Source organism: Triturus cristatus, chromosome 4_2, assembly GCF_964204655.1.
Source record: "Triturus cristatus chromosome 4_2, aTriCri1.1, whole genome shotgun sequence".
In the NCBI taxonomy this organism is placed as follows: Eukaryota; Metazoa; Chordata; class Amphibia; order Caudata; family Salamandridae; genus Triturus; species Triturus cristatus.
Genome location: NC_140586.1, coordinates 495795845 through 495821040, shown reverse-complemented (window position 1 = coordinate 495821040; position 25196 = coordinate 495795845). Strand labels below are relative to the sequence as shown.

The window sequence follows — 25196 nt, the reverse complement described above, 5'->3', positions numbered from 1 at the left end:
TCAAGCCGCAGAGCTTATCGCTCTGACACAAGCCTGTATTCAAGCCACAAGTAGAAAAGTCAACATATACACTGATTCACGTTATGCATTCGGAGTCGTACATGACTTCGGCGTGCTGTGGCGAGAGAGAGGTTATTTAACTTCCCACGGTGCCCACATTCAGCACGGACCCCTCATTCATGCCTTATTAGATGCAATACATCTACCTACTGCAATATCAATTATGAAATGTAAAGCTCATACGAAAGTTACTGATATCATTTCTCAAGGCAATGATTTAGCCGACAGAACAGCTAAACAGACTGCTCAAACCCAAACATCCGACATGACAAAGACAATAGTCCCGACGCCGACACATTGTATGACAGTTAAAGATCCTACTCTTGACGTAATTGACATACAGACACATGCTACACCAGACGAAATAAAGAAATGGACTGAATTAGGAGGGATCCAAACGGACCAAGGATGGATGATGCAAGAAAAGTCTGTATGGTTCCTTCCTGATTCAATGGTCCAAGTCATTATTAACACTATACATAGTCCAGCACATCTAGGAGAAAAAGCTATGCTAGACAGCATTAAACACATTTGGTTCAATAAACATTTACGAGCAGCAGCCAAACAAAAAGTCCGTACCTGTATGATCTGTTGCCAGTTCAACCCAGGAAAAAGTGTTCCCGTAGAACAGGGTGGATTTCATCCTCCTGATCACCCTTTTGAAGTCCTACAGATGGATTATATCCAGATGGAACGATGTCGAGGATTCAAATATGTTCTCGTAGTTGTCTGCGCTCTGTCCCGTTGGACAGAGGCGTACCCGGTTTCAGATTACACTGCCCCGACTACTGCCAAACAGTTAGTTCGAGAATTCTTCCCACGATACGGTTTACCACGTGTTGTTCACTCAGATAACGGCCAGCCGTTCTCATCCGAATTAATGAAACACGTTTCACTTCTGTTAGGTTATCAGTGGAAATTCCACTGTGTCCGACACCCCGAAGCAGCAGGTCTCGTAGAAAGACATACCCAGATACTGAAAATCAGAATGTCCAAAATATGCAGAGAAAAAGGTGTCGACTGGGTAGTAGCGTTACCTGTTGCACTCTTTTACATGAGAATGGTAGCACATTCACGAACGGGGCTATCCCCGTATGAGGTGATCTTCGGTAGACCACCAAATATGTGGGGGACGCCTATACCACGAAAAATAACTGATGTTGACTGTAATATGCTGATAGATTACTTGGCTTCCTTGATGTCTGCACTACAATCTTGTCGTTCACAGGTAGCTGCAGCTTTTCCTGACAACACTGAGGTGAAACCCCATGACGTAGTTCCGGGGGATCTCGTCTTTGTGAGGAATTTCGACCGAAAGACTCAGCTGGAGCCCAGGTGGAAGACATCCAAGTTGGTTCTGCTGACCACAAGAACAGCCGTGAAGATCGAGGGCCGCAAGGGCTGGATTCATTCAAGCCATATCAAGAAATTTCATGGACAATACTCGGATATAGACATTGTGCCCTGCACTCCCTCACAGACTGATTCAAAACTTCCTTTGGTGGAAAGAACTGAAACTGAACTTTACAAACTAAAGCTTAGGCCCAACAAGTCGAGCAATTTGATTGTTTAAGTCCTCTCCAAGGTGAAGCGGTTGAATTGTCTCTGACATGTATCCCTTGGACCTGAGTAGAGAAAATACCCGGAAAATGTTGAAACGACAGGCGTATTGTAAATCACTGCGTAGCCACTGCATAATGACATTATTAATTTTGTTTTTATTGAGTCTTTTAATAATTATTACAAGCATGTTGTTGCACATATATTACCCTATTTCTAGACATGTTTATAATGTTGCTGCTGAACATTCTTTTAGTGACTTACCTCCACATGAATTGTCTTATAGACTTGCGCTGCGCAATAACACTTTCATTAGTATGTTACATCATTCCCATCAGACTAGTAATGCTACTAATTGTTGGGTGTGTGGCCGACTCCCTCCCTATCAGAATTATGAAGGAGTCCTGCCATTCTTTCCACACCCATTTACACACAATGGCTCCTGTGGAGCATGGTTTAGTTTAATCAATTCCATAAACTCAGACACAGCAGTTTACCAAGATCATTGGGTATGGGGAAACCTGAACCTAGTTTTACTCAAAGTCTGCTACCCTGACAAGGAGGGTCGCCCCAAAAGAACAGGAACTGATCTAGAAAATGAAGTATATGGATTAGGTAATTTTACACCTAATCTCATGATTCTAAATGTCGTATCCGAAGTTGAGCTAGTCTTACCCACCATGTCAGTATTCCCAGCGAAGGGTGATTTATGTGTAAGAAAAGTTGGTTCCATACATATGGGCCATAGTAAATGCACCACTACAGTAGAATTCAGTGATCAAGGCAAATCTTCATTTAGAGCTTCTCGCCATTCCTACTTTGTATGTGGTCAGACTGCATATATGCGTCTACCTCTAGATTGGGATGGTACCTGCTACATAGCATTCCTTTTGCCACCTGTTTTCCTAGCTCCTCCTGATTATTACAGAAATATTCATTTAGTACACAACAGGGAGCGGAGAGATCTCCCAATTGTCGATTATACTGAGACGGCATGGGACAAGTATGTAGATTTCAATAAAGGCATCTTTCCCTATATAGGTACAGTTACCAATAGTAAGCTGATACGTAGATTAACTAGAACCCTTGAAGCAGTAGTGAATGAGACTATTTCCGCCTTAGGCAATTTAACAGAAGAGCAGTCTGCTATGCGGATTGTTGTGCTTCAAAATCGTCTTGTCCTTGACGTCATCCTGGCTGATAGAGGCGGAGCTTGTAGGGTCATCGGATCAAGCTGCTGCGTATTCATACCAGAAAATTCGCCATCTGTATATAAAGCTATCACTCGCCTTCATAAGATTGTAAGCCAGATACACCAGAACCCAGGCACTTGGACTTGGTCCAGTTGGTTTTGGAATGTGATATCAGCCTGGGGATGGAGAGTTTTATCCTTCCTAGGTATTGGCCTTCTCCTACTATTCAGTTGCTGTCTATGTCTACAATGTGGACCAGCGATCTGTGGTCTGTGTGCCACATCGTGTATTCCACCACCAAGATTTCATTCGTCACGGAAGAAGAAAGAAGAACAAATGATGCTATATGAACAGATCAATGGATTAATGAAGATTGATATCTCTTGAAGGGCAAGTAGGGGACAAGGAGGGAATGTGGAAATATGGATTTTTTTGGTCAGTTATGTCCCCTATCTTGGACCCCAACGGTTCTATGTGCATGTCACAAGTACATGTGTGTTCCCTCCAGTTCCAGTTATGAAGACGCAAATACATGTGCGTCCACCGTCAACATGTCCTCTGTCAGATCCGCCATGAATAGGCCGGATATTCCATTCCTGAGTACAAAAGGCCACCGGCTTTATATGGTTCACTCATGCCATTTTACAGTCCAGGCAAGTAGGCCCTGATTCTGTCATCAAACTCTTCTTGCCTTCTGCCTCTGAAAGCTCCAGTCTGAGCCTGCATCTGTGACCATGAACTTTGTCTCATTCTCTGCGCGGCTCACGAAGCCTGACATCAGCCTATTCTCTGCCAAGAACTGTATTTCACCTTCGAATTATCTGCTTCCCCCTCAGCCGATGCATTCCTGCCTAGTAGCTTAAGTAAACATTCTTCCAGTTACCGAGCAAAAGGCCGGCTTCTCTGTCCTCATGCAAGTAATTCATAGCCTTGTTACCATGGAATATTCCTACCCCCTCGCATTTAGTGTAGACACTTAGACGCTTGTCCATGCACGCACAGTCAGTATAGAATAGATTCTGTCCGAGAGTCCTTCTTTTATGGATAACATAGTTCTTTAAACATAGGATGTTAGATATGATTTGGGATTAGGTTGACTTGACCCCCCAGACTTCTTGTCTCCACATGTAGAGCTAAATGTCAAGTCCCCTTCACCCCCTAGTTACACGTCAATTACACGTCATACTGCTGCGCGCGCATCTATGCCAAGTATTATCTTATAGATCCACCTATACATGACATCACAACCAATTATGTTCCTTTTTACTCTTTATTACACCCATTTCTGGTTACGCAGAACAACTCGTCATTTTCCTTATCAATTGTTACGCCTACTGCATTTACTTCATTGTCATGTATGTACTATAAAAGTCATTTCTTGTCAATAAAGTATGTACTTCACTTCCTGAACCTCCGGGGTGATGGAACTTGAAGCATCCGATTATAATCGATTATTGGAATAAAGCCCATTCCGAACCTCTAATACCACGGATTCTGCCTCTCATTTTACTGAGCTATTTTATTATGTTTCTGTATCAAATTCAGTCCCGGTAAAGGAAAATTATTTACCACACATCAAAGAAGAAACCTACCGAGCCATTCTACTGTGTTGAAGTGGTGGGAAGTTCTAATAACCAATGTATGTAAGGAAGAAAGAAAGCAAGGATGGTGCAGAAGCTGTCGGAAGGCGATGGATAGGAACCGTAGGATGGTATAAAAGAGGCGGCATTCTGTGAAACCATAACTAGGCCCATTGAACTGGTGCAATTTTTAGATTTCTTTTTGAATTATTAAAAAAAATATAATACAGTGTGACTAGTTGGAAGTATGTTTCCAAATGAGAATAGAGAAAGGAGGTCTTGAGTGTTTTCGGTAATGATGTGCTGTCAGGGAATAAAGGGCACAACAGAATGTGAAATTAAATAAGGATCATCACTAAAATACTCAGTTTCAAAAAGTGAAATCGGCCGGTAATGTCAACAAAATGTAAGACTGAGAATTAGTTATTATATGAAAATAAAAAATAATCCTTTGAAATAATTTTCAACTGAGCATTTTGAATACTTTGGAACACAGGTCAGACCAGCATTTTGCACATTTTGGAAATCAGTTCAGACCATTAAGTTAAAGGTGCAGACTCAGATTCCATTCTCATTTCACAACTATTTATCTTATCGTTGAACCGTGAAGGAATGAAGACAATGTAATTAAAAACGACTAATGAACCTGTCTGTGCCTTCCCATGTATCCCTGCAACCATGCACTGTCCTTTCATAGAAAGTAATAAGAAATGTCTCCATTAGTTTGGTGTAAGCTAGAGATTAATTTGTAATAAATAAATATAAGTACAGCGGTCACGTTTCTTCCTAGGAGACCGTGGCTGGCACGGCCCAATGCTAGAGCTGTGAAGGCTCAAGGCACCTAGTTGTGATTCTCACTCATGCCTCCCTCTTCCACCAACCTACAGTTTGTCTCTATCGCCCTCTTGCAGGTTCCTTTTAAGTTTCAGCTACAGACATCTTTAGCTGCCCATAAGCAGGCACACTGTTTACAATACACAGTATTTACTCAGCGTGGCCATTGGCTATGAGCCCCCTGCCATGACTGGCTGGCTTGCTTGTCCTTAAAAGCTTCTGCTCCTGATTTGATGGCTTTAGTCGCTGTTCTTTTGTTTTCAACACCTGGAGGATCATAATGGTTTCAAAACATTTTGTTTCTACAACTTTTATCCTTCTATAGGAGATGTGTTTTAGTGAAAATAAATGTAAGCATACCATTCCTTGTGAGTGCTCTGTCTTTACAAGTGTTGACTTGGTGTGAGCCTGAAATACGCCCTGAACCACTGCAGGCAATCAGCAGCTTGGCTGAACTACATTTCCCACCATTGCTTGGACATCTCTCCAACTCTCTTGGGAGTACTCAGAGTCATGTCAATCATGTTTATTTCTGCCTCCCGGGTTTTAGCAGTACGCACAAGCACTGGTAGCTCTGCACTGGCGGACACTCCTGAACATGCACATATGTACGTTTCAGTCGTGCAGTTTTGTTATTTTACGATTGTATTTTTCCTTCACTGTTTTGTTGATAAAGTTGTTTTTCTTAAAAATCAATGCTCTGTAATAATGAAACTTAAACTCTGGCTAACATAGAACTTTTAGTCCTCAGACTCCATTTTGATTGTGCTACTGCTAAGTGACGTGAATCACGTGGATAAATTGTATTTTATGTCTTAGTAGAGTACTGTTCAAATGTACTTTTTACTGGCAAAAATTCATCAGAATATGAAACATTTTCTTCAATACAACTGCTCCTGTTTAAGGTTGCACCTGACTGTCTTGCAAGAATCACACTTGATGTAACAATATTATCCTAGTACAGGTGGCGCTCATGAGAAGCTCCGTGTTGTAGAATTCTGCGAGAGTTCCCAATGTAATTTTTTGCAACTGTTTCACTCTGGTTGGTCTAATTTGGGGGAAACATTTACAACTGTAGTGAAGCTAAGAAATCTATTGTTTGGAACCCTATAAAAGTGTGCACTTTTTGGATGCGTTATGAGGCTTTTCCCCACTGACCCTTGGAGGCAAATCAATGTCGATTGCTCTCCCATTTACACTTGATATATTGTTGACCTGAACTTTACTTACTTCTTTGATTGATTCTGTACTCAGACTGAGCTTTGCACCCTGATTTATTGATTAATTGATTTTCACTATTTTAATCAATTTTTATATGACAAAATCTGAAAATACACCTTTAAGGTTTAAGACTTCTCTATCTTATCTTATCCCTCATTTTTGTAGGACCAGAGGGGTTCTAGTTGGTCAATTGAAATGATCATTTAGAATGCTTACGTGTGACGCAGGTTCAGCAAGGTGCACCAAAATCCATAAAGGGATTAACACTGCTCCCGACCCATCAGGCACACAATAGAATGAGGCGTAGCACAACGTCACTACTACAATGTGCTTAAATGCACAAGGACTTTGCATTCAAATAGTGCATTACTACTACTTTGGTGGTGTTGACGAGCTGTAAAGGCAGATCATCCATCATAAGATAACTTTGTTAATGGCTAGTTTTAAAAGCATATTTCAGAAAAGAACACTGCCACAAGTAGAATTCTTGCTGAGCAGTGCAGATGAACGTGTGCCTTCAAACGAGGCAAATCTTGCTTCAGTTTAGCTGGCTGTCACTCTATTGATTCTGACTTGTGACAATGGCTGTGGAGTAACCTCATATTCGCATGGCGCAGATGGGAATTGTGTATTGATAGAGGTGAAAACCTGGTCATTAGTTCAATGTCTCTGTATAAAGGCTCCTGTTAGCAGTGCTTTATGGGTGAAACCTAGACAATCCCTGTTCAGGTCTGGAATCCCACCTTTGAGTATTTCCATTATGTATCAGGGAAATCAGGAGGTATTTTTTAGTTTTTTGTGCAGTTTACTGTAAGCGCTTACCGGTGCTACAGAAAATGCAGGCATTTTGAACAACCTATTGACTTTGCCAAAGATTATTTATCTCTCCTTGTTTCCTTTGTCACTGTTTTCCTATTTTAAATCCTTCTCGTTGTGTTTGTTTTCTGCTTTACTGTAATTTGCTCTGGGTCATAGCCTACTGACAAATAAGCCCCAATCCTCAAAGATCAGTGCCAGTACTCACAACCTGCAACCACCTATACAAATTAAGCACTAGTGCACACTCCATTTCTTTGGAACTCTAGCTCTCATCTCTTTGGCCAAGAAAAAAACAAATGCAAGCTTACTAATGAACATGGTGAGGATTCCAGCATATTTTGAATCTATTTCATAGCACATAGGCAGCTTTGTTAAGCTGAAAAAAATGCATTTGACTGTAAAGGAACTTTAGCAAATCACTGGCTCTAGGTGTGATCCTGGTCAAATTCTCCAATATTTTGTTTTTTGTGTTGCATTACCATGCTAGGAATGTAATATCACTGATCTTTCCATCTTCTATAACTCCGAGAGAAGGTGCTGCACGGGTTATACACTAAAAAGGACATGCAAATCATGGCTTTAAACACATTTCTAATTTAGAAACCCTACAGAAGTTAAACACATGTAAATTCAGCACGATGCACTTACCATCTGACACTTTTCGTTCACAGTTAAGCAAATCCCGACAAATGCGTGCTGGGTTGTCGCGAGTGCCCAGTGGGTTCTTGATACTGTGCATTAAACTGGCAAGGTAGTGTAGCGTCTTGAATATCTCTGCGCTCTGGTCTAGTAGATTAACTTCAGTGTTCTGGTAGCTCTGTCGTGTTGAAATTGGAAATGGAGTGACCAAGACATTTACAACAGACAAGCATGCAGTTAGACCAAACGCACATTTTCATGCAAGAGAAAGACAATAAATAGAGAATTTTGGATCCAGCCACACAAGCCAACAAAAATGACCAATACCATAAAGTGTACGATTAACATTTAAGTTAAGTAATTAATTTTTTCAGCAGCATTCCAAAGCCAATTCAATCAGGCAACAGTAGAGACAGTTAAAGACAGTTAAAGAGTAGCCGAAAAACAAGAAGAAAACATTTTTTTAGGATTGCAGGATTTGTTTTTTCAAATTAGTTGCATTTCATTTTTTATTTGACATTCCTATCTTAAAATGACCAGTGGTTAAAAATATTGCTCACATAATTAAAATATATCGAATGGAATTTAACAACATTTTGAGGCGAGGTAATTTTGTTTTTTTTTAATGCAGATTTCTATAACGCGAACTCGACCCGAAGGTATTGGAGGAGCGCTTTACATGAGCACCGGTTACGTTACACAAGGGCACAGGGATATTAAGTGATTTGCCAAGAATCACAGGATGTGGACGCGACCCTGAGGCTCGAACCTTGGTTTCCAGCACCAAAGTCGGCAGCTCTAGCCGTCGGACCACATCCTCTCCCGTTCATAGAACGAAAACATTCCTTTGATTCTAGTCCTTAATTGACACTGAAGAATACATGTTCGTCAATTACTGATTTTCTATCTTTGAATAGCATTTACCACCGCCCAGCAAAAATGCCATATGAAAAATGAAATACATTAAGTACAAGTGGGCTAGTATTGTGTATCAAAGATGCAACCTCCACCATCTGCTGCTATTTAGAAACCATTAAACCTTTGATCTTGTGTTATATAATATCACCAGGACCTTGTATTGTACCGTATAATACCACATTTCAATGCCAAGGTGTGTGAAATGAGCGATTATACGAGAGGCTGTTTAAAGATATTTCTAGTGAGACAAGCAGAAACAGCGTTCTAAAGTTGGCACGCGCAGTTCTAGGGTCGGTATCAACGCCGCGCGCGCCAGCATAAACAGGGCAGACAGACTAGTCGCCGGGCTGTTACCTCCATCTGCAGAGCGGCGTTCGAGTCGATCAAGGCCTGAATAGCAGCATTGACGTCCAATTGTTTCTGTGGAAGCAAAACCAGTTCAGTTCAGTAAGAAGATCAACACACGCAGTCTGGAAAGAAGGTTGTAAATTCCTCACGCGCTGCTGTGAAATTATGGCCGTTAAGGCGGGCTCGTGAATTGCTCTTTTGTTGGGAGTAATGTGCCAGATAGTAAATAACTGAAGGGATAAGCAGGAGTTTAGCCTCAATCTGCAGCAGCTTACAATCAAGCCAATGTTCACAGTCACGTGCCACCCACTCTGGTATAGCATGTAAGAGAAGGGGCGCATGAAACAGCATAACTGAGGTTAGAGGCTTAAAGTAATATTAATTATGTGTATAAGCAGCAGTGCCTTCCATTCTGAACTAACTTAACATGGCCACCAAAGTGCACAATATTAGGCAATTTGCCATTATATACAGTTCAGTAATCAGCAGTGTAATAAATTGCTTGCATTTAATGGTGCCAATGTGGCCAATAAAGTGTTCTCTTGGTGTGCTCCAGGTTCTTATAGACTTCCAACATCTGGAAGGAACTTTGCCTCCATGGAAGCGGGTTAACACGTTACACCTCCAGTGCTGGCAATCGGTGCCGGTTGCAAAAAGAGAAACAGAAAGAACAGGGCCCCGAAATATTTTTTAGGAGCTCACCTGCAGTGCAGCCGAATGCCAGGGTTGACAAACACCAAGTGCCTGGCCTTGATCACACCTCATGCCTCTTTTTCTCCCAAAGCCACACTTCCGGGCTCTTGTTCCCACTCTTTGCATGTTTTTTTAAACCCCGCTCCCTCCATTTGTTATTGGTTCCTGTCCTTTAAGCTCACTTTTCTGCATTTCTCTTTCTTGCTGTGGATCAAAGTCTGATGATCAAAAATAGGTCTGGCTCCTGGACTCCGAAAATGAATGCTACGGAGTCCCACTTCTCTAACTAAGCACTACTGTGAGAAAGAGGTGCCAGTGATTGAATGGTTATAAATAAAGGCAAGGTGAACTGGAGTTGATAAATGGCATAGCCATCTGCACTGCTGTGCCTCTTCTGAAATCCTTTCTTATGTCAATAAAGAGACTTCACCTATGCTTTGATTTCAGTTTTTTCATAGGTGCCATTTCTGTACTTACGACTGCACAGACATTCAATTTTAAACACTGCTGCTCCGCGTGCATTCTAGAACGATACATCCTCACTCAGAGATACGATCTGTGAAATTCACAATTGCAGAACCGGGATATGCGAAATGCACTACGGATTGCGGAAATTCCGCCGGCATTTTGGAATTTTACATTCAGAACTTTTCTAGCAGAACTCGTTTTTTAGGAATTTCTGGATAGGCCTGGTTGTAGAAGTTGGTGAACGCAAACAAACATGTACATTTGTAGGTCGTCAGCAACATTTTGGAAACACACACACGTGTATTTCTTCCAGGGGCAACAGTAGGCGTGGTTCAAGGGCAGGAATTGAAAGAGAACACCACTATATTGAATGGGGGGGGGGATGAATGGCAAAGAGATCTTTACCCCAGTGGAGAAAAAATGAAATGTGCAAATGGAGGTTTGAGTTATTTACAAATGTAGAATTGTACACCTGGGGGCCTCTCCACAGAAACACTTATGAGTATGTGAAACAGTACTACAGGGGTACTGCTTCATATACTGTTACGTGACTTTGTTAAACTAACACAAAACGTCAAAATCCCTATTAGTAAAAGTGTAAAGAGGGCACAGTGCTTTTTATTTGTACAAATTGTTCGTGGATATTACCTGATTATTCTCATTTTATTTCCATTTCAAATCTTTTGTGGTGTATTCAGAATGGCATGTAAGAGTATATAAAACAGTACTACAGTACTACTACTTTACATACTCCAACAAGCTTTTGTGACTAGCCCCTGGCTACAAATCTGCTTGCAGAAATCTTTCAATTGAGTACTCAAATCTGAGTTGCATAGGTTTCTGGGAGTACCCCAAAGGTTTTCGGTGAATTCTAAAATGCAAGAAATTTACTCCAAAGTTAGGAGTAATCATTCTGGAGTCAATTTCTGAATTCTTCTCCTTTATACAAAAGACCCTTAATTATTAACATCTATACTTGTGAAGCATAAATCACCTACGAATGAGAAAAGCAAGAATTTAAATCTAACATTTGGAGTCATGAAGCACCTTCTCAGACCGAAGCCAAGAAGCGAAATCTTTCGAATTAAGGAGCTGGCCTTGAGTGACAAAAAATTAGGGGTGTGTGAAATTCTCGCTATTTTCTTTTATGCAAAATTACGCAAAATGCAAACCATCATTTTGTGCCATGTTTTAGCGCAAAATGCATCCTTTTGTCTTTTTTTGACGTGAAGCTGTTTAGCGGGCTACACAATAGTGCATGAAAACAGTACTGAGAACAACAGCGACTTGTGAATGTTTACTCTGAATAGCATGTTTGTCCTATATTTTTACCACAAATGGAGTGTCATTACGCACAGTGGCATGATTTCTTTTGAGATTCACTTGTTCTGACCGAATTATTACAGCCACTCCCTGAATCGGATCTGAAGCTGCCATCAGAGGCATATAGGGCTTCACAAAAACCCTAAATAAAAAATACCTACATCAATAAGACATTCAAAAAAGCACTGCCAGACTAATGGCAGCTTTCATCTGCTGTGTATCTCAAGTTCATGCTCGTTTCCTCATATTTCGTCTGCTGAGTTACAAATGATCACATAGTTTGACTCTTTAATATTTATTTAAAAAAAGTCAAATATACTGTAAATCCTGCTTTACAGTCACATTCACTGCATCGACTCAAAGCTCTTGCTCTCTATTCAGATTTTACAATTGTGTTTGTATAGTTGTGTTTTTTAATGAAACATTATCAGTATAAAAAACATCTTACCATGTGCAGTGACGTTATTCTGAGATCTGTGATCTTATGATGCATACAGTTCTTGGCAAAGATCTCAAGTTTTTCCATGCAAGGTTGAATACTTAATGCAGCCTTGATTTTCGGTTTTCAGCTTGGTGCTTTTAGACTTGCTTAGTCTGTTGCAAAAGCAAGACTACATGTACGTGGCTGAATAACATTAAAAAGATATGGCATCGTAGGTGGCGCTTTTGCAAGGGAAGGTAAGACTGTAGCCTTAGAGTGCCTCCTAGTGATGGTGCCATATTAAATTGTAAAAAACAAGAAAAAGGTACTTTTTATCAGTATACAGGGAGTCCGCCATCAGAAAAACTTTTTTTTGCCCGGACTGCTTAATATTCCTGCACTATTTCTGCAGGGCAGGATAACATACTGACATTTTACACAGGGCAACTTGAGATCTCCACCTAAGACACTAGAACAGCAGATGCAAACAACGTTGAATAAATCTGCACAAACTTTGTCATTAAAAGTAAATATGTAACTTACACTTCGCCCAGGCATCCCAGGTGGTCCCTACAAGACAGAAATAGTCGATTAGAAATTGCCTGTATTTATAGTGAGGTTTTACTTGTTGATGGAGCTACAAATCTGGCATAAAGTGCTCGATGGGGGGAGCTGCTTGCAGTTGTTTCAATTGCAAATTAATCTTTGACAAAACCATTAAGACGAAATCCAAAATGATTCAAAATCCAAAATGATTCAACGTTTAGGATCTTGATTTCCTGGCTGAGGATTTTTATTTTTATATTGTTTTGGTGAAAGGCCCCCCACACCTGTTTTTCCCCCTTTATTCTCAATCTCCCCTATACTCCTTACCTTCTATTTTATCATCTCATGTAAGATATGGTGTTTGTTTGGTGATTGTCACCTCAAAAGACAAGTGATGTTCCAGTGGGGTTGTCTCTAACAAGACCCCCTTTGCTGTTTCTTTTCTTGGAAATGGAAAGGGGATGGATTGGCAACTCAGTGCAATGCAATGTACGGTAATGCGTTGGACCAGCCAGCTCGATGCATGCTCTTGCACTTGAGTTTTTTACTTGCACTTCACTTTTCGATTTCCATTCTTGGAAATAGAAATGGAGCTTGCATGTGTTCCCCCCAGATGGCTTACCGAGTTGAACATTGTTCACCAACAAATGTGGTGTTCTGAGGCAATGAGTGTGAATCCCAGTGAGGTAGACTCAGCCTTTCATCTTAGGAAGGTGGATAAAGTGATTACCATGAACTGGATGGTGGTACTATTTGATATTTACAGAACTCAGAACAGCCAGATACAGTTGAACAGCTGTTTGCTGCACTAGATAAAAAACAAGTTATTGTTATTATCATTATTATTATTAAACTGCAGGAAATCCATCAGCTGTCATATTAAATGGCTGGTGGGGCTGAGTGCAAGATTTTAGTTTCAAGAGGTGTGGCCCTGAAGGCTTTCTCAAAATATTTCAGCTGGGTGGGATGCCTGTTGCTCAGCAGTCAGAGTTATGTGCATGGCATATTTGACTATGTGACGATATGATGTGTGCTGGATGACTGCAAGATGTTGTGCAGTGTGTTGTGTGTTTTTGTGTGGAGGTACTGACTGTGGATAGTGCTGTTGAGAGCAACAGTGCTAAGGGCAGTATGGCTTTAATGCTCATTTGCATGCTTGTAAAAGGTTGCGGCTAATGTGTTCTGTTGTTTTAATGTGCGGGACTCTCACGGTCAGTTTTACCAGTATCTCACGCAGAGCAGTGCAGCAGCCACAAATGCTGCGCTGCGTGAGAAGGAGAGCGCAGGAGAGCATCATATTTACAGATATATGGCACTCTCCTCCCCTTTCCCTAGCGCCGGCACTGAAATCAGCTGCCGTGCGCCACGGAGACACCTTTGCGCCATAGTGCAAGGGTGTCGCCGTGAGTCAAGCATAGATTTTGTACAGGAAGGACATCCTTCCAGTACAGAATACTATGCTTAGGCTGAGTTTAAACATTTTACCACTTTGTATGTGCGCTGTTCAGTGCAGCACACATGCTAAGTCCGAAACTGAAAGAGAAAAAAAGCATTTCTCCTTCATAGCGCCTGGTTCAAAAGTGCCATATTTTCTGACGATAAATACTGTCTACCTTTATTAGTAAATTGGGTTTAGCGTCAGAAACCTTGGGTGGTTTCATGTGAATGGGCCCTTAGCGCTAAGTAATGCAAAATAGCGCTATGCGCTGCTTTGCATTACCTTCACACTATTTCCAGCACTCAACAAGTTTAGCGCCGGAAAGTAAGTCAGAAAAAAATATTTTGTGCCGACTTGGATCACTTTTGTGACGCAAACACGGCGTAAAATCTTAGTAAATCTGCCCCTAAGTGGCTAGTGCTACGGAACCACATGGCTGCCAGCTAATTCACAGCAGAGCCGGACTGGCCGTAGCGGGCCCATGGCGCTTTCCCGGTGGGCCGGAAGGGTGGGGGCCGGTTTTGTACCAGAGGGGGCTGTTTTTGTTTATGGGGGCCGGTTTTGCAGCAGTGCTGCAATATAATCGTCCCCCTCTAACAAAAGCAGCAGCAGTGTTTCCCAACAGCACACACACACCTCTCCTCCCCAACCCTCAGGCCAGCTTTGATACAAAGTGCAAGAGGGTGGGCAGGGTGGGCATTAAGGGTGCAATATACACCCCGCCAAATGAAAACAGGAACTCGAGGGAGGTGATGGTATGGGTTGGAATAAAGAGAATTCTCTTCTGAAACACAGCTGAGAGATCCCCTCTTCGAAAATAAAACCAGAGAGAGACGTTTCAGAAAGCCTCAAGAAAAATTCCACTGCGTTATTTTTAGAACAGCAATGCCCCCTACATTTTTATTCTATACACTTAAAGGTTGACATGACTGGGAGGGAAGAAACTGGTCTGATCTGAATCTGCTTCTGGGTGGCATGAAACAGAAACAGTTAACGCTTTGCTCCTTAGTTACATATTTAGCATTTTTCCAAGGGTATCCTCTTCCTAGTTTATTATTTCTGTCTGTTGCTTTTTCACACAGTATAATTTCTAGCAAATAGTTGAGCACATCAATCTGTCCCATAAAAATGTATATTCTGAAAATCATGATCCATTTTACAGCCTGAGGCAAGCGGGATTTACACAAAAAAACACTTTGATGCAACTTACGGGTGGTCCAGGGTGTCCTCTTGGCCCGCGAGGACCCTAGTAATAGAGCGGAGACGATATTGTTTATTATCACATAAAGTACAGTCTTGTTTCTCTCAAAAATATGAGTTCAACAGTTCTAGGAAACGTTACAGTAAGGAAACAACATAAGAGTATTACAGAAGAACACTTTCACCATACGATAGCGTGCATGTTATGGGGCAATTCAATTTGTGTCTATACATTTGGGATATAATGACATTCATATAAAAGTATGAAATGGTGTAAAAAAGGTTACAGCACACAACAGAGCGGGCCAACTCAAATAAAAATATAAAACGTTACATTAAAATGGCTGGGGTGGTATATCAACGTAGGTATGACAGAATTTGATATTCCCCGGAAATCAAAAGCTTTGGGAAATATAGAAGGTAAAGAATAATAAATGGCAATGCAGGACATTTGGGTAAAACCTTGGCTTTTCATTCATCTGTTGTTGGATTTGGCTATTGAGATTTCTCCACAGCTGCCCTATGAGTTTACTTTTCCAGCGTGTGCGTACGGCAAAACAGGGACAAACAGTTACAACATGTTATTGAAGACTGTGAAAACAGATGTTGCTTCCGGATCATGATTTGAAACCAAGAAAGCTACAGGCAAGCCATATTCACTGACAGGTGTCTGGGTGTAGAAATCCACTGCCCATAGAGGCAGACATAATCTCAGAGGAAATATAGAACAACATCAGGAACTCCATATATGGGTGTAAACTGAAGCTGAGCAAGACCATCTGGTGGTTAAAAGACCAAACGAAATCCAGTATTAAGGGTCTTGTGTTCTTCAGGGGATCCCAAGTATGGGCACACCATCTTCTAAACCCCAACTTATGCAAGGCAACTGCATCTCTGCTGAGTGTGACCAACATGGCACCCACTTCTTCCCAACTCAGAGAGCTGTAATGAAGCACTGACAAAGTCTGTCAGAATACTTACCAGTAATCTTCATTAGTCAGAGTGGTAGTTTTCACAGTACATACATGAGTTGTGCCTTTTCAAACCAACAAGACCTTCCTACCCATTTCTACCTTCTTTCCTTTCCTTCTTCCTCCAAGGTCCCGTATCTCCACATTCTCATTTGTTCCCTAAAAAGAAACCCAACTGACACTCCCTCACTCTCTTACCAAGCTTAAAAATAAACACAGGATCGAATAATTGGTCAAAACAAATATGAGATGTAAGAGGGAAATTTAGGACTGAGGCAAGGAAGATTACAACTCAAAGTATTAATGATAATCAATAAGCAATCCAATCATTACCTCCTCCTCTGCCTTCCTCATCCCAGCCTTTACATCATGATGATGTAACTTAGTCATTCAACCATGTTAACAAATATATCAAGACACAGACATATTGCTACACTGATGCATTATGTCAGAAAAGGTGTGCAAAGTCTTATTGTATGGCACCTAAAACAAGAAAAAAGAGTTTGAAAGAGATTGAAGAAATCATTCGAGAGCCTAAAACGTCAAATGAAAGTAAGCATTGGAGGAGGCCTACATAGCAGTAATACAAATGTCTCTAAGGGAAACCCCCTAATTGCTGCCCAAGAGGCATCAATTCTTCAAGTGAAACGACCCTCAACCCTCCCCACGAGAGCCAAACACACCTAAACGGAAACACTGACTAAGGCAAGCTTTTGAAAGATGCCTGCGTTTGGCAGTTTGGCCAAACATCACAAACAACGAGTTCACTGGATGAAAACAATCAGTTCTAGATAGGTAAATTGAGAAAGCACAGAGAACGTCTACATTCTGAAAGAAAATGTCCTCCTTTGAAGAAGGAGAGGGAAAGAATAAAGGTAGAACAAGATCTGGGGCTCAGTGAAACTTGGAAAGTACATTGGGAAACAAATTAGTATCCGGATGTGAAATCACCTTACCAGAGAAAATCTGAGGAATGTTTTGTGACATAATAAAGCACCAATCTCCCCAAAGCGTCTGCCTAATGGTAAAGCAACTCACAACAAAACTTTGAGAGACAAGAACTTAATATGAAGAGTCTTCAGAGGTCCAAAACACAGTCTTGAAGTCTCTGAAGGCCAGAACTAATTCTCAATAGAGAACTAGAGAATGAACTGCACATCTATTAAAAAAACTCTTCAAAAGTGAAGAAACCACATTTTCAATCAACTGCAGCTGAGAACTTTCGAAGGCATGAATAGCTGCCCATTGACAGTGGATGGTATAAACTAATAAACCTACCAGAAACCACCCTTCATTGACTTACAAGAAGCAGATGAAAGATTCTTGGAAGAACACCACGTTTTAAAAGTATCTCCAATGGCTGGCATATAACTTTAGGGTACCTGAAATCTAGATTGTTGAAGAGATGTCTCTGAACAACCCAAGCACTGAAGACTTAGCTGTCAATATCCAGAACCCAAATGACAAAGAGAAAGATCTCATAACAGAAGTGTTTGAAGAAAGGATGGTGATATTGGAAGTATTCTAGGAGGATGAGAAGACATATGAAGAAAAAGGAAACCAGGAGCTCAGTGACTATAGAGGACCACCAGCAGTACTTCTGCCTGATCATCCTTGATCGTCCTAAGAACCTTGCTCAGAAGAGGTAAAGAAGGGAACGCATGTAGAAGCCTCTGGGGCTTAGGAATCAACATTGCATCCTCCACAAGGCTCCCTGATCTGGAAGTAAAGAGCAGAGCTGAGGAAACAGGCTTAAGCTCTCTGTTATCTGAAACACCAAATGGCACAGATAAAAGGGAAACTCTGCTCAGCTGGTTTGCATGCTAATTCTCCTGCCCCTGAAAATAAACTGCCCTCACAGTAAGGAGATTGACCACTAACTGATCCTTTGAACCAAAACTGCCAGAGCTGGGACTATTGTTCTTACCTGTCAATTTATGTAGGCTCTTGCTAGAGGACTGTATATTTCAAAATTCCCGGACCTCTTAATACAGCAGGAAAAGTCAGCAGGGCCTGTAGAATGGCTTCTAACGCCCTCCAGTTTGGTAAAGGGCACGCCTCCCCTCCTGATCACAAACCCTGAATGGACGGATCCCTAAAGTAACTCCCAAACCAGATTGATGTCATCTCGTTACTGTCACTGTGGTGGAACTAAGGGAACTCCCCTCAACAGATGTTCTGGGATGAGCCACTATTGCAATTCCTGACAAATCATAGAGGTTACAGGGATTGTGATCCTCTAGTCTACAGACCCTGCACTGCAAAACCAAGAAGGTGATGGACCAGTGGTTGGAAATGAGTGCAAGCCAAAGAAACAAAAAGAAGAATGGCCAATGCAGCATTTTTAAATACTTGCGGGCTAATGCCCACTGACACAAGAGAAGATTCGACAGATGAAAAATGAGTTTCTCCTGACTTGCCGGAGAAAGGAAAATATAGCCTAAATCCAACCGGAAGATGGCCCCATATGAACTACAGATTATGTACTGATGTTAACTGAGACTTGACAAAGTTCAGAATGAATCAGAGTGGGGTGGAAAAGCTTGCACAACTCAACCTCCTTCCCTTTTGAGAGAGAAGATGCATACATTAGCCAGTCATTGAGCTAGGGAAACATAAGTCCAGTAAAATGAAGAATACCCACCAGAGTTATTAAAACCTGGATGAAAACTCTTGGGCTGAGGATATTCGCCAGATTATTTTTGGACCACAAAAAGAATCTAATAAGAACTCAAGTCTTGCTTCTTCTCTTCAATCGGTATCAAAAGTTACCTTTGATAATAGTTGTTGTGAACCCTTAAAAAAAGATGCTTACATTTCAAAGAATCGCAAGGAGCGGGTGAATCCCTGAAATACTGCCCTGGTTCTTAATTAAATGGAATCTTGTAGATGTCTTTCTTAATCTGCACAACTTATTTGTTGGAAATGGAAGTTGTTCATATGTTGTAATAGTTCAAAAGGCAGCCACCCCATTGAACTGGCATTTCAAAAATGGGAGGGTTTGAGACAGGCTAGAGTTGCTTTTTTTTTGGTATAGGTGCTTTGTTGACCGTGGCCTCTACCACGAAAGGGCTGAATGGGAAGAACAACAGCTCTATGCAAACCAAAACCCCTGACTTTCATTGGACATGAATGGATGTCTTCAGCTTTCTGTCCTCCACATATTTATTCAGAAGATTCTCCTTTTGGGACCCAAATAACTGTATCAGTAAATGGAGGAACAGACATGACAGCATAGTGCGAGGCATTTGTCAAACTGGATGGAATTCTAATGTGGTGTCTTGCAGAAATAGTAGACCCAGATGTTGCAACGGCCGCACATAAACAGCCAAATATCAGATAGAAAACAGACCTTCTGGTCCATGATCAGGATGCGTGATGTAGAATCTTCTGCTAATGATATATTGGACAAAAAACCAACAAGCTGTTCCATAAGAGACAGGCCTGGCATACAATCTTCTTCCTGTTCCATTCCATCAGGGTTGGAAATCACACAGTAAGGCTGAAATACATATGAAGCATGCATGCTTGCCTTTATTACAAAATTGGCTATAGAACAAGATAGCGTAGCTGGTGCTTCCACCTTTATATCCACTACATCTGATGAGGAAGCCTCCTCAGAAATTATTGTACCTGAGTTGCTGGATCAGCACCTTAACAACAGATTGAAACTACTCTTAAAAGTTAGTCAGCAGATAACGTCTATTAAGCGTGGAAAAACTGAACAATCGACTCCTTCTATGCCTTGTTAAGGACTTTTTGGACAGCCTTTGTGCTGGGCCATCTCTTCAGGGTCACTCCAGATTTTTGCCTTCATTTGCTGAACCTATTTTTGTAGGCTTTTAGGACTCTGCACTTTATTCCTGCTAATCAATGCTACAGTGCTTGTGCTATTCCTTGAAAACATGACCTACACCTGAATGGTACATTTAATTTACCTATAAGTCTCTAATATATGTTACTATGCATGGCCAGGGCCTGTAAATTAAATGATATAAGTGGGCTGCAGCACTTAATGAGCCGCCCACTAAAGTAGCACTGTAAATTATGTCTCAGGACTGCTGTGCAGTTTTAAACTGCCATTTTGACTTGAAAAAATAAACATTTTGCTGGACCTAAACAATCCTTTTTTATGCTTACAAGTTACCCATACGGTAGGCCCTAAAACATCATTGGGAAAGATGTGGGGTATTTAAAAAGGAGGACATGTGTGCTTGAGTTTTGTATGTCTTGACTGTGAAAAACTCCTAAAGTGCTTTTTTACTGTGGTAAGGCTATCTCTCCCACAGACTAACAAAGCATTGCCTTACTACTCTTAATAAGTGATAACTTCACTTTCAGAACAGGTGAACAAGTTACTTACCTTTAGTAACACTTTATCTGGTAGAGACTCTATCTAGCCACAGATTCCTTACCTTAGAATAATCCCCAGGCGTCAGACTGGATCCAGTAATCTTTGGAGCAGTACCCCTCTGCGCTGGTAAGTGTTGTTTTTCAGGTGTGCATGGCGTCGGCTGTGCCGGAAGTAACATGCACGGCACCTAGAGAAGCGCCACCTTGGCACACTGACGTCAGCTACTTTAGCAACTTTCCATGCCAGGAGCGTACAGCCACAATGAGCTCTGACCACTTGTTGGACAAAATGTACGAGTTACTTACCCTCGGTAACGATGTATCTGGTAGAGACGTTGTCTAGCCGCAGATTCCTTAACTTAGAATATCCCCAGGCGTCAGACTGGATCCGGAATTTTTGGCAGCAACACCTCTGCGCGCCAGGGGACGGCACCACACGACCCTGCCCTGACGTCATCCATGTACGTGACGTCAGCGAGGTCATACAAGACCCTCCCGGCGCACTGACGTCAGTTTTCTTCGGAGAAACTTTTACGCTGCACAACGCAGAGCCACCAACAAAAAACTGTGGAAGTATGGGAACAGTGTGCGAGAGATGAAAACCCATGAATAAAGAAGGAGGATGGTGGAAGACCCCATCGTAAAAGACAGAATTAGACACTGCCTACATATAAGTGGAAGCTGTGAGAAAGAGCCCTCCAAGCTAAGTGAAGACCCCTCCCCGAGTGCAACCAGGGAAGAACATCTCAACAGACAGAAATAGACTGATAGTGCCATGTAGAACTGTGCTGTCTAGTAATAACGGAACACAGACAGAACAACAGTCCACTGTAGGAGGTATGAAAAGGCTGGCCTTTTCCCTATAAGGACGGAGGTTGGAAACAGCACAACCGACCCTGACCACAAGGGGACCAGGACCCTGAGTTAGAGGAGAAGACGGAAGGAAGAGAAGGTAACTGGAGAGGAAAATGAATCTCCTTGTGAAGCAAAAGGCACCATATCACAGGAAAGAAGCCACTCAGCAGAGGTTAACTGTATATGAAAACACTCAGTGGAGTGCAACAATCCAAACCCCCTTGAGAGATAACCCAATGGCAACTGAAGAGGCCAGTGGAGAACACCAGTCGACAAGGTCCTCGCAGAACGGGGAGGCTGGGTGGGCGTTAAGGAATCTGCGGCTAGACAACGTCTCTACCAGATACATCATTACTGAAGGTAAGTAACTCGGACATCTGATAGAGACATCTAGCCGCAGATTCCTTAACTTAGATTAGATACCACAGCCATACCCCAAAAGGGGGGTGGGTCTGCGAGAGAACAACAGAAAGCACCAAGCATCCAATCCGGCAACAAAGTGATGGATAAAGGGGGAAAAAAGGTGTGGCGGAACAGCCAGACAGCAACCCAATCACCTCGAAAGAGCAGAAGTAACAGGAGAGAAGATATCCTAAAAATGCCAGAATGGCGCCACACCACTCCCGTATAAAAATTACAGGTAGAATGGCATGAGCCCTATACCAGTGCAAAGAAAGAGAGCGAGAGAGAGAGGAAGAAGGACCACTCTCCGCCTAATGGCACCCGATGAGTACACTGACCCAAGCTCGAAATGAACTTGAAGAGATGAAACCAGCCTAACAGACCAGCCTATAGAAGGAAGTCGAAGGAGTCCATGTCAAGAGCCCAAAGGCAAGAGCTAAAACCTGAGCAATGCGTTGGGAATAGCCGTCGGGACAGGAAACATGCCAAGTGCACACACAATCCCAAAAAAGGGTAATTAGCACCAGTTCTAAACCCGCCAAAGCAGCTAGAATATGCAGCAGGCAAACAGTCATAGAGACCCTAAAGTGGCTTGCACAAGAAGTATAAGAATGCCCGACCGGGCAATATGGAGCCACAGTGAGAAACAACCCACAATAGAGCTGTCCCGCAGGCGTAGCTTTAACAATAGCATGTGAAAACGTGGAAAAAAGGCACATCTGAAGGAAGTGGCCAAAAAACGCCACGTTAACGAATGGTGAGAAGAGTCTCAGAATCCGAGACCAACACTCCGAAAAGACACATACAGCGTTGAACACCAAAAAAAGGGAGCATATGTCAAATTGGGAAATCACCCCAGTAAGCAGAAGCAAGAAGGAACCTATGGGCAACTTGCAACAACCTAGAAAAGCTCGCCCACACATGGAGATATTGGACAGGACCATGCAGCCTCGAAAGAGGTGGCGACGTAGGAAGAGGAATACCGAGGCAACCGGCATGTATACAGAATGTATAAACATATAATTATGTAGAGACAGAGCTAGCCAGGAGCAAGAACATGTCCATACCGGATCATACCTAGCACAGTAAGGACACGTAAGAGCTGTCGTTGAAGAGGAGACCATGAAACCTCCCAAGGAGGTGGATGACCATGGCGTAAGCAGATGGCCCCAGGAAAAAACATAGAAAAGCAAAGCTATATAATAGCATACAAGTACCCCGCATGGAGTATGCATACCTCAAACAACGGGAAACACCTCTTAGGGCAATAAGCCAAGCTAAAAGAGCACAGTAATGAACTGCACCCGTGAACATGAGTTCCGAGCCGCATGACATTACTGAGTCAGAGGACAAGACACAGCAACCTGTGGAACACGGGCACAGCAGGCCAACAGGCAGCTCAAAGCAAAGCGCATCCAAGGGATGCCAATAAAGAGGTAATCAGCCTTGACCACAGAAAAAGAAGACGTAAGGCTCTCCGCCCATGTTAAAAAGGATGCGAAATGAAAAAGTACCACCACGGAAGATAGGCCTAAGAAGACCTCAGTGGGAGGACGAAAGCCCGCAAGGAACCGGTGAACCGCCGACTCAGCGTGAGCATCAAACAGCAAAACCCCATCAATGGGTAAGTCAACCAGTCACTCCCGGATATTTTCAGGGAACATGCTATCTCGTAACCAAGCGTGACGCCTTAAGGCAACAGAGCCCGCCATAGCTCAGCCCAAAGAATCAGCAGCATCTAAGGCTGAGCGGATTGTGAATTCGGCAAGGTCGTGGCCATCCTGGTGGAGGCGAAGGAGATCAACGCGGGAGTACCTTCAGAGGTGGCAGAAAGCAAAGACTCTGCAGAGTCCCACAGGAGGGTAGCCCGAGCCAAAACACACACTGTATTTAAGGACCGTACGGCTGCACTAATGGATGGAAAGATGTTTCTACCCCATGACTCAAGCCATCTGGACTCCCGAGAGGGAGGAAGTGTTAGAGGGGGCAGGGAAGGAAAGGCAGTCTGCAACACAAACCCCTGCACATCAGGGTGCACAAAAAGACAAACAGGATCATGCAGAGCCGGACGGTGGCGGTGCAAAACTGAACGAGCTACTGGGTCACCTGAAGCAGGCCGGACCCAGGTACCCAAAAGGGTATCATAAAGGGAAGCCTCAAAGCGCAGAAGCGGCTCCACATTCCCGGACCCACGGTGAAGGACCTCAAGCAAGGGGTCCACAGACAAGGGGGCAGAAGGGGGTTGCATGTTTAAAATGCGGGTGGCGAATGAGACCACTCTTAAAAAAGCTGCACCAGCCTCGGTAGCCCTCCGCAGAGGGGACAACTCATCAGTGGGGGAGGGTTGTAAGCTGACCCTCCCAAGACACTGAGGGTGCGACCAATGCCCCACGTAAGGGAGCCCCATTGAAGAATGAGGATCCTGATGGGGCTCCTGGGGAGGCGAAGAGCCTGCTGGATCTGGGAGCTCCTGAGGAGGCTTCACAAATTCCAAGCGGGGCACTGGCAACAATAACTCCGGTGACGCCGGGCGAGAGGGCGGCACCGAACTCTCTCCAGAGGCCTCTAGAGAAGAGCCCACAACTCGGCGTCGACACGGCGCCAAAACGACACGCATCAGTCGCCGACTCGGCTGCATCCGACATCGAGTCGGCACCATCCGGCGCCGAAACTATGACAAGCTCCCCTTCCGAAGAAGGAGAAGGCACCGGAGCCCATGAGGCAAGCTTTTGGCGCCGCCCCGGCGCCAACTCCACCTCATCCATGACAGGCTCCTACTCCGGAGAAAGAAGCAGAGGTGGAGGCGAGCCTCCGGTGCCGGTACGGCGCCGACCCCGGCTCCGGACAGGAGATTGCCTGCCCGGAAGCCCGGCGTGTGCTCAAGGCAGGGCTATGAGCACCGGCAACCACCTGCAGTGCCACAGGGAGCCCAGCGGGGCTATGTGGCGTGGCAGAGGCACCGTGGGTCGTAGAGGGGGACCCAGGTGGGCCGCACCTTAACGACTCCACGTGGACCGTAGAGGGGGATCCAACAGGGCCGCGCCCTAACAGCACCACATCTCCGACATTCCTGGGGGGCAAAGGCTCAATTGGAGCAGGGGCAAACCCGCCGGTGAGTCTGTCGGAGATCCCACAAGAAGCAGAGGCCTCGAAGACGCCCCAGGAACGCGAGAGGACCCAAGGGAGGCTTACAGAGCCACGGCATATGCCTCTATCTGGGCCAGAGTCGCCCCCACACTCGGAAAGGGCGGATAGAGGGGGGCGATTGTCAGAAGCGTATGTCCGGAATGTTTCGGGGAACCAGTGCCCCAGACAACAGAAGAAGGGGAGGTCGAAGACCTCGGCGACAAGGGC

General features: G+C 43.3%; 1 protein-coding gene across 1 annotated transcript in view; it reads right to left on the bottom strand.

The window, feature by feature from the left end:
• COL24A1 (collagen type XXIV alpha 1 chain) overlaps window positions 1–25196 on the bottom strand; it is an 826732-nt gene that overhangs the window by 18527 nt on the left and 783009 nt on the right. Inside the window, exons 54-57 of the mRNA XM_085602067.1 lie at window positions 15272–15307; window positions 12621–12647; window positions 9179–9244; window positions 7916–8084 (exon numbers count right to left, since the gene is read on the bottom strand). Of these exons, the coding sequence (XP_085458193.1) occupies window positions 7916–8084; window positions 9179–9244; window positions 12621–12647; window positions 15272–15307 (298 nt within the window). The remainder of the gene's footprint in view (window positions 1–7915; window positions 8085–9178; window positions 9245–12620; window positions 12648–15271; window positions 15308–25196) is intronic.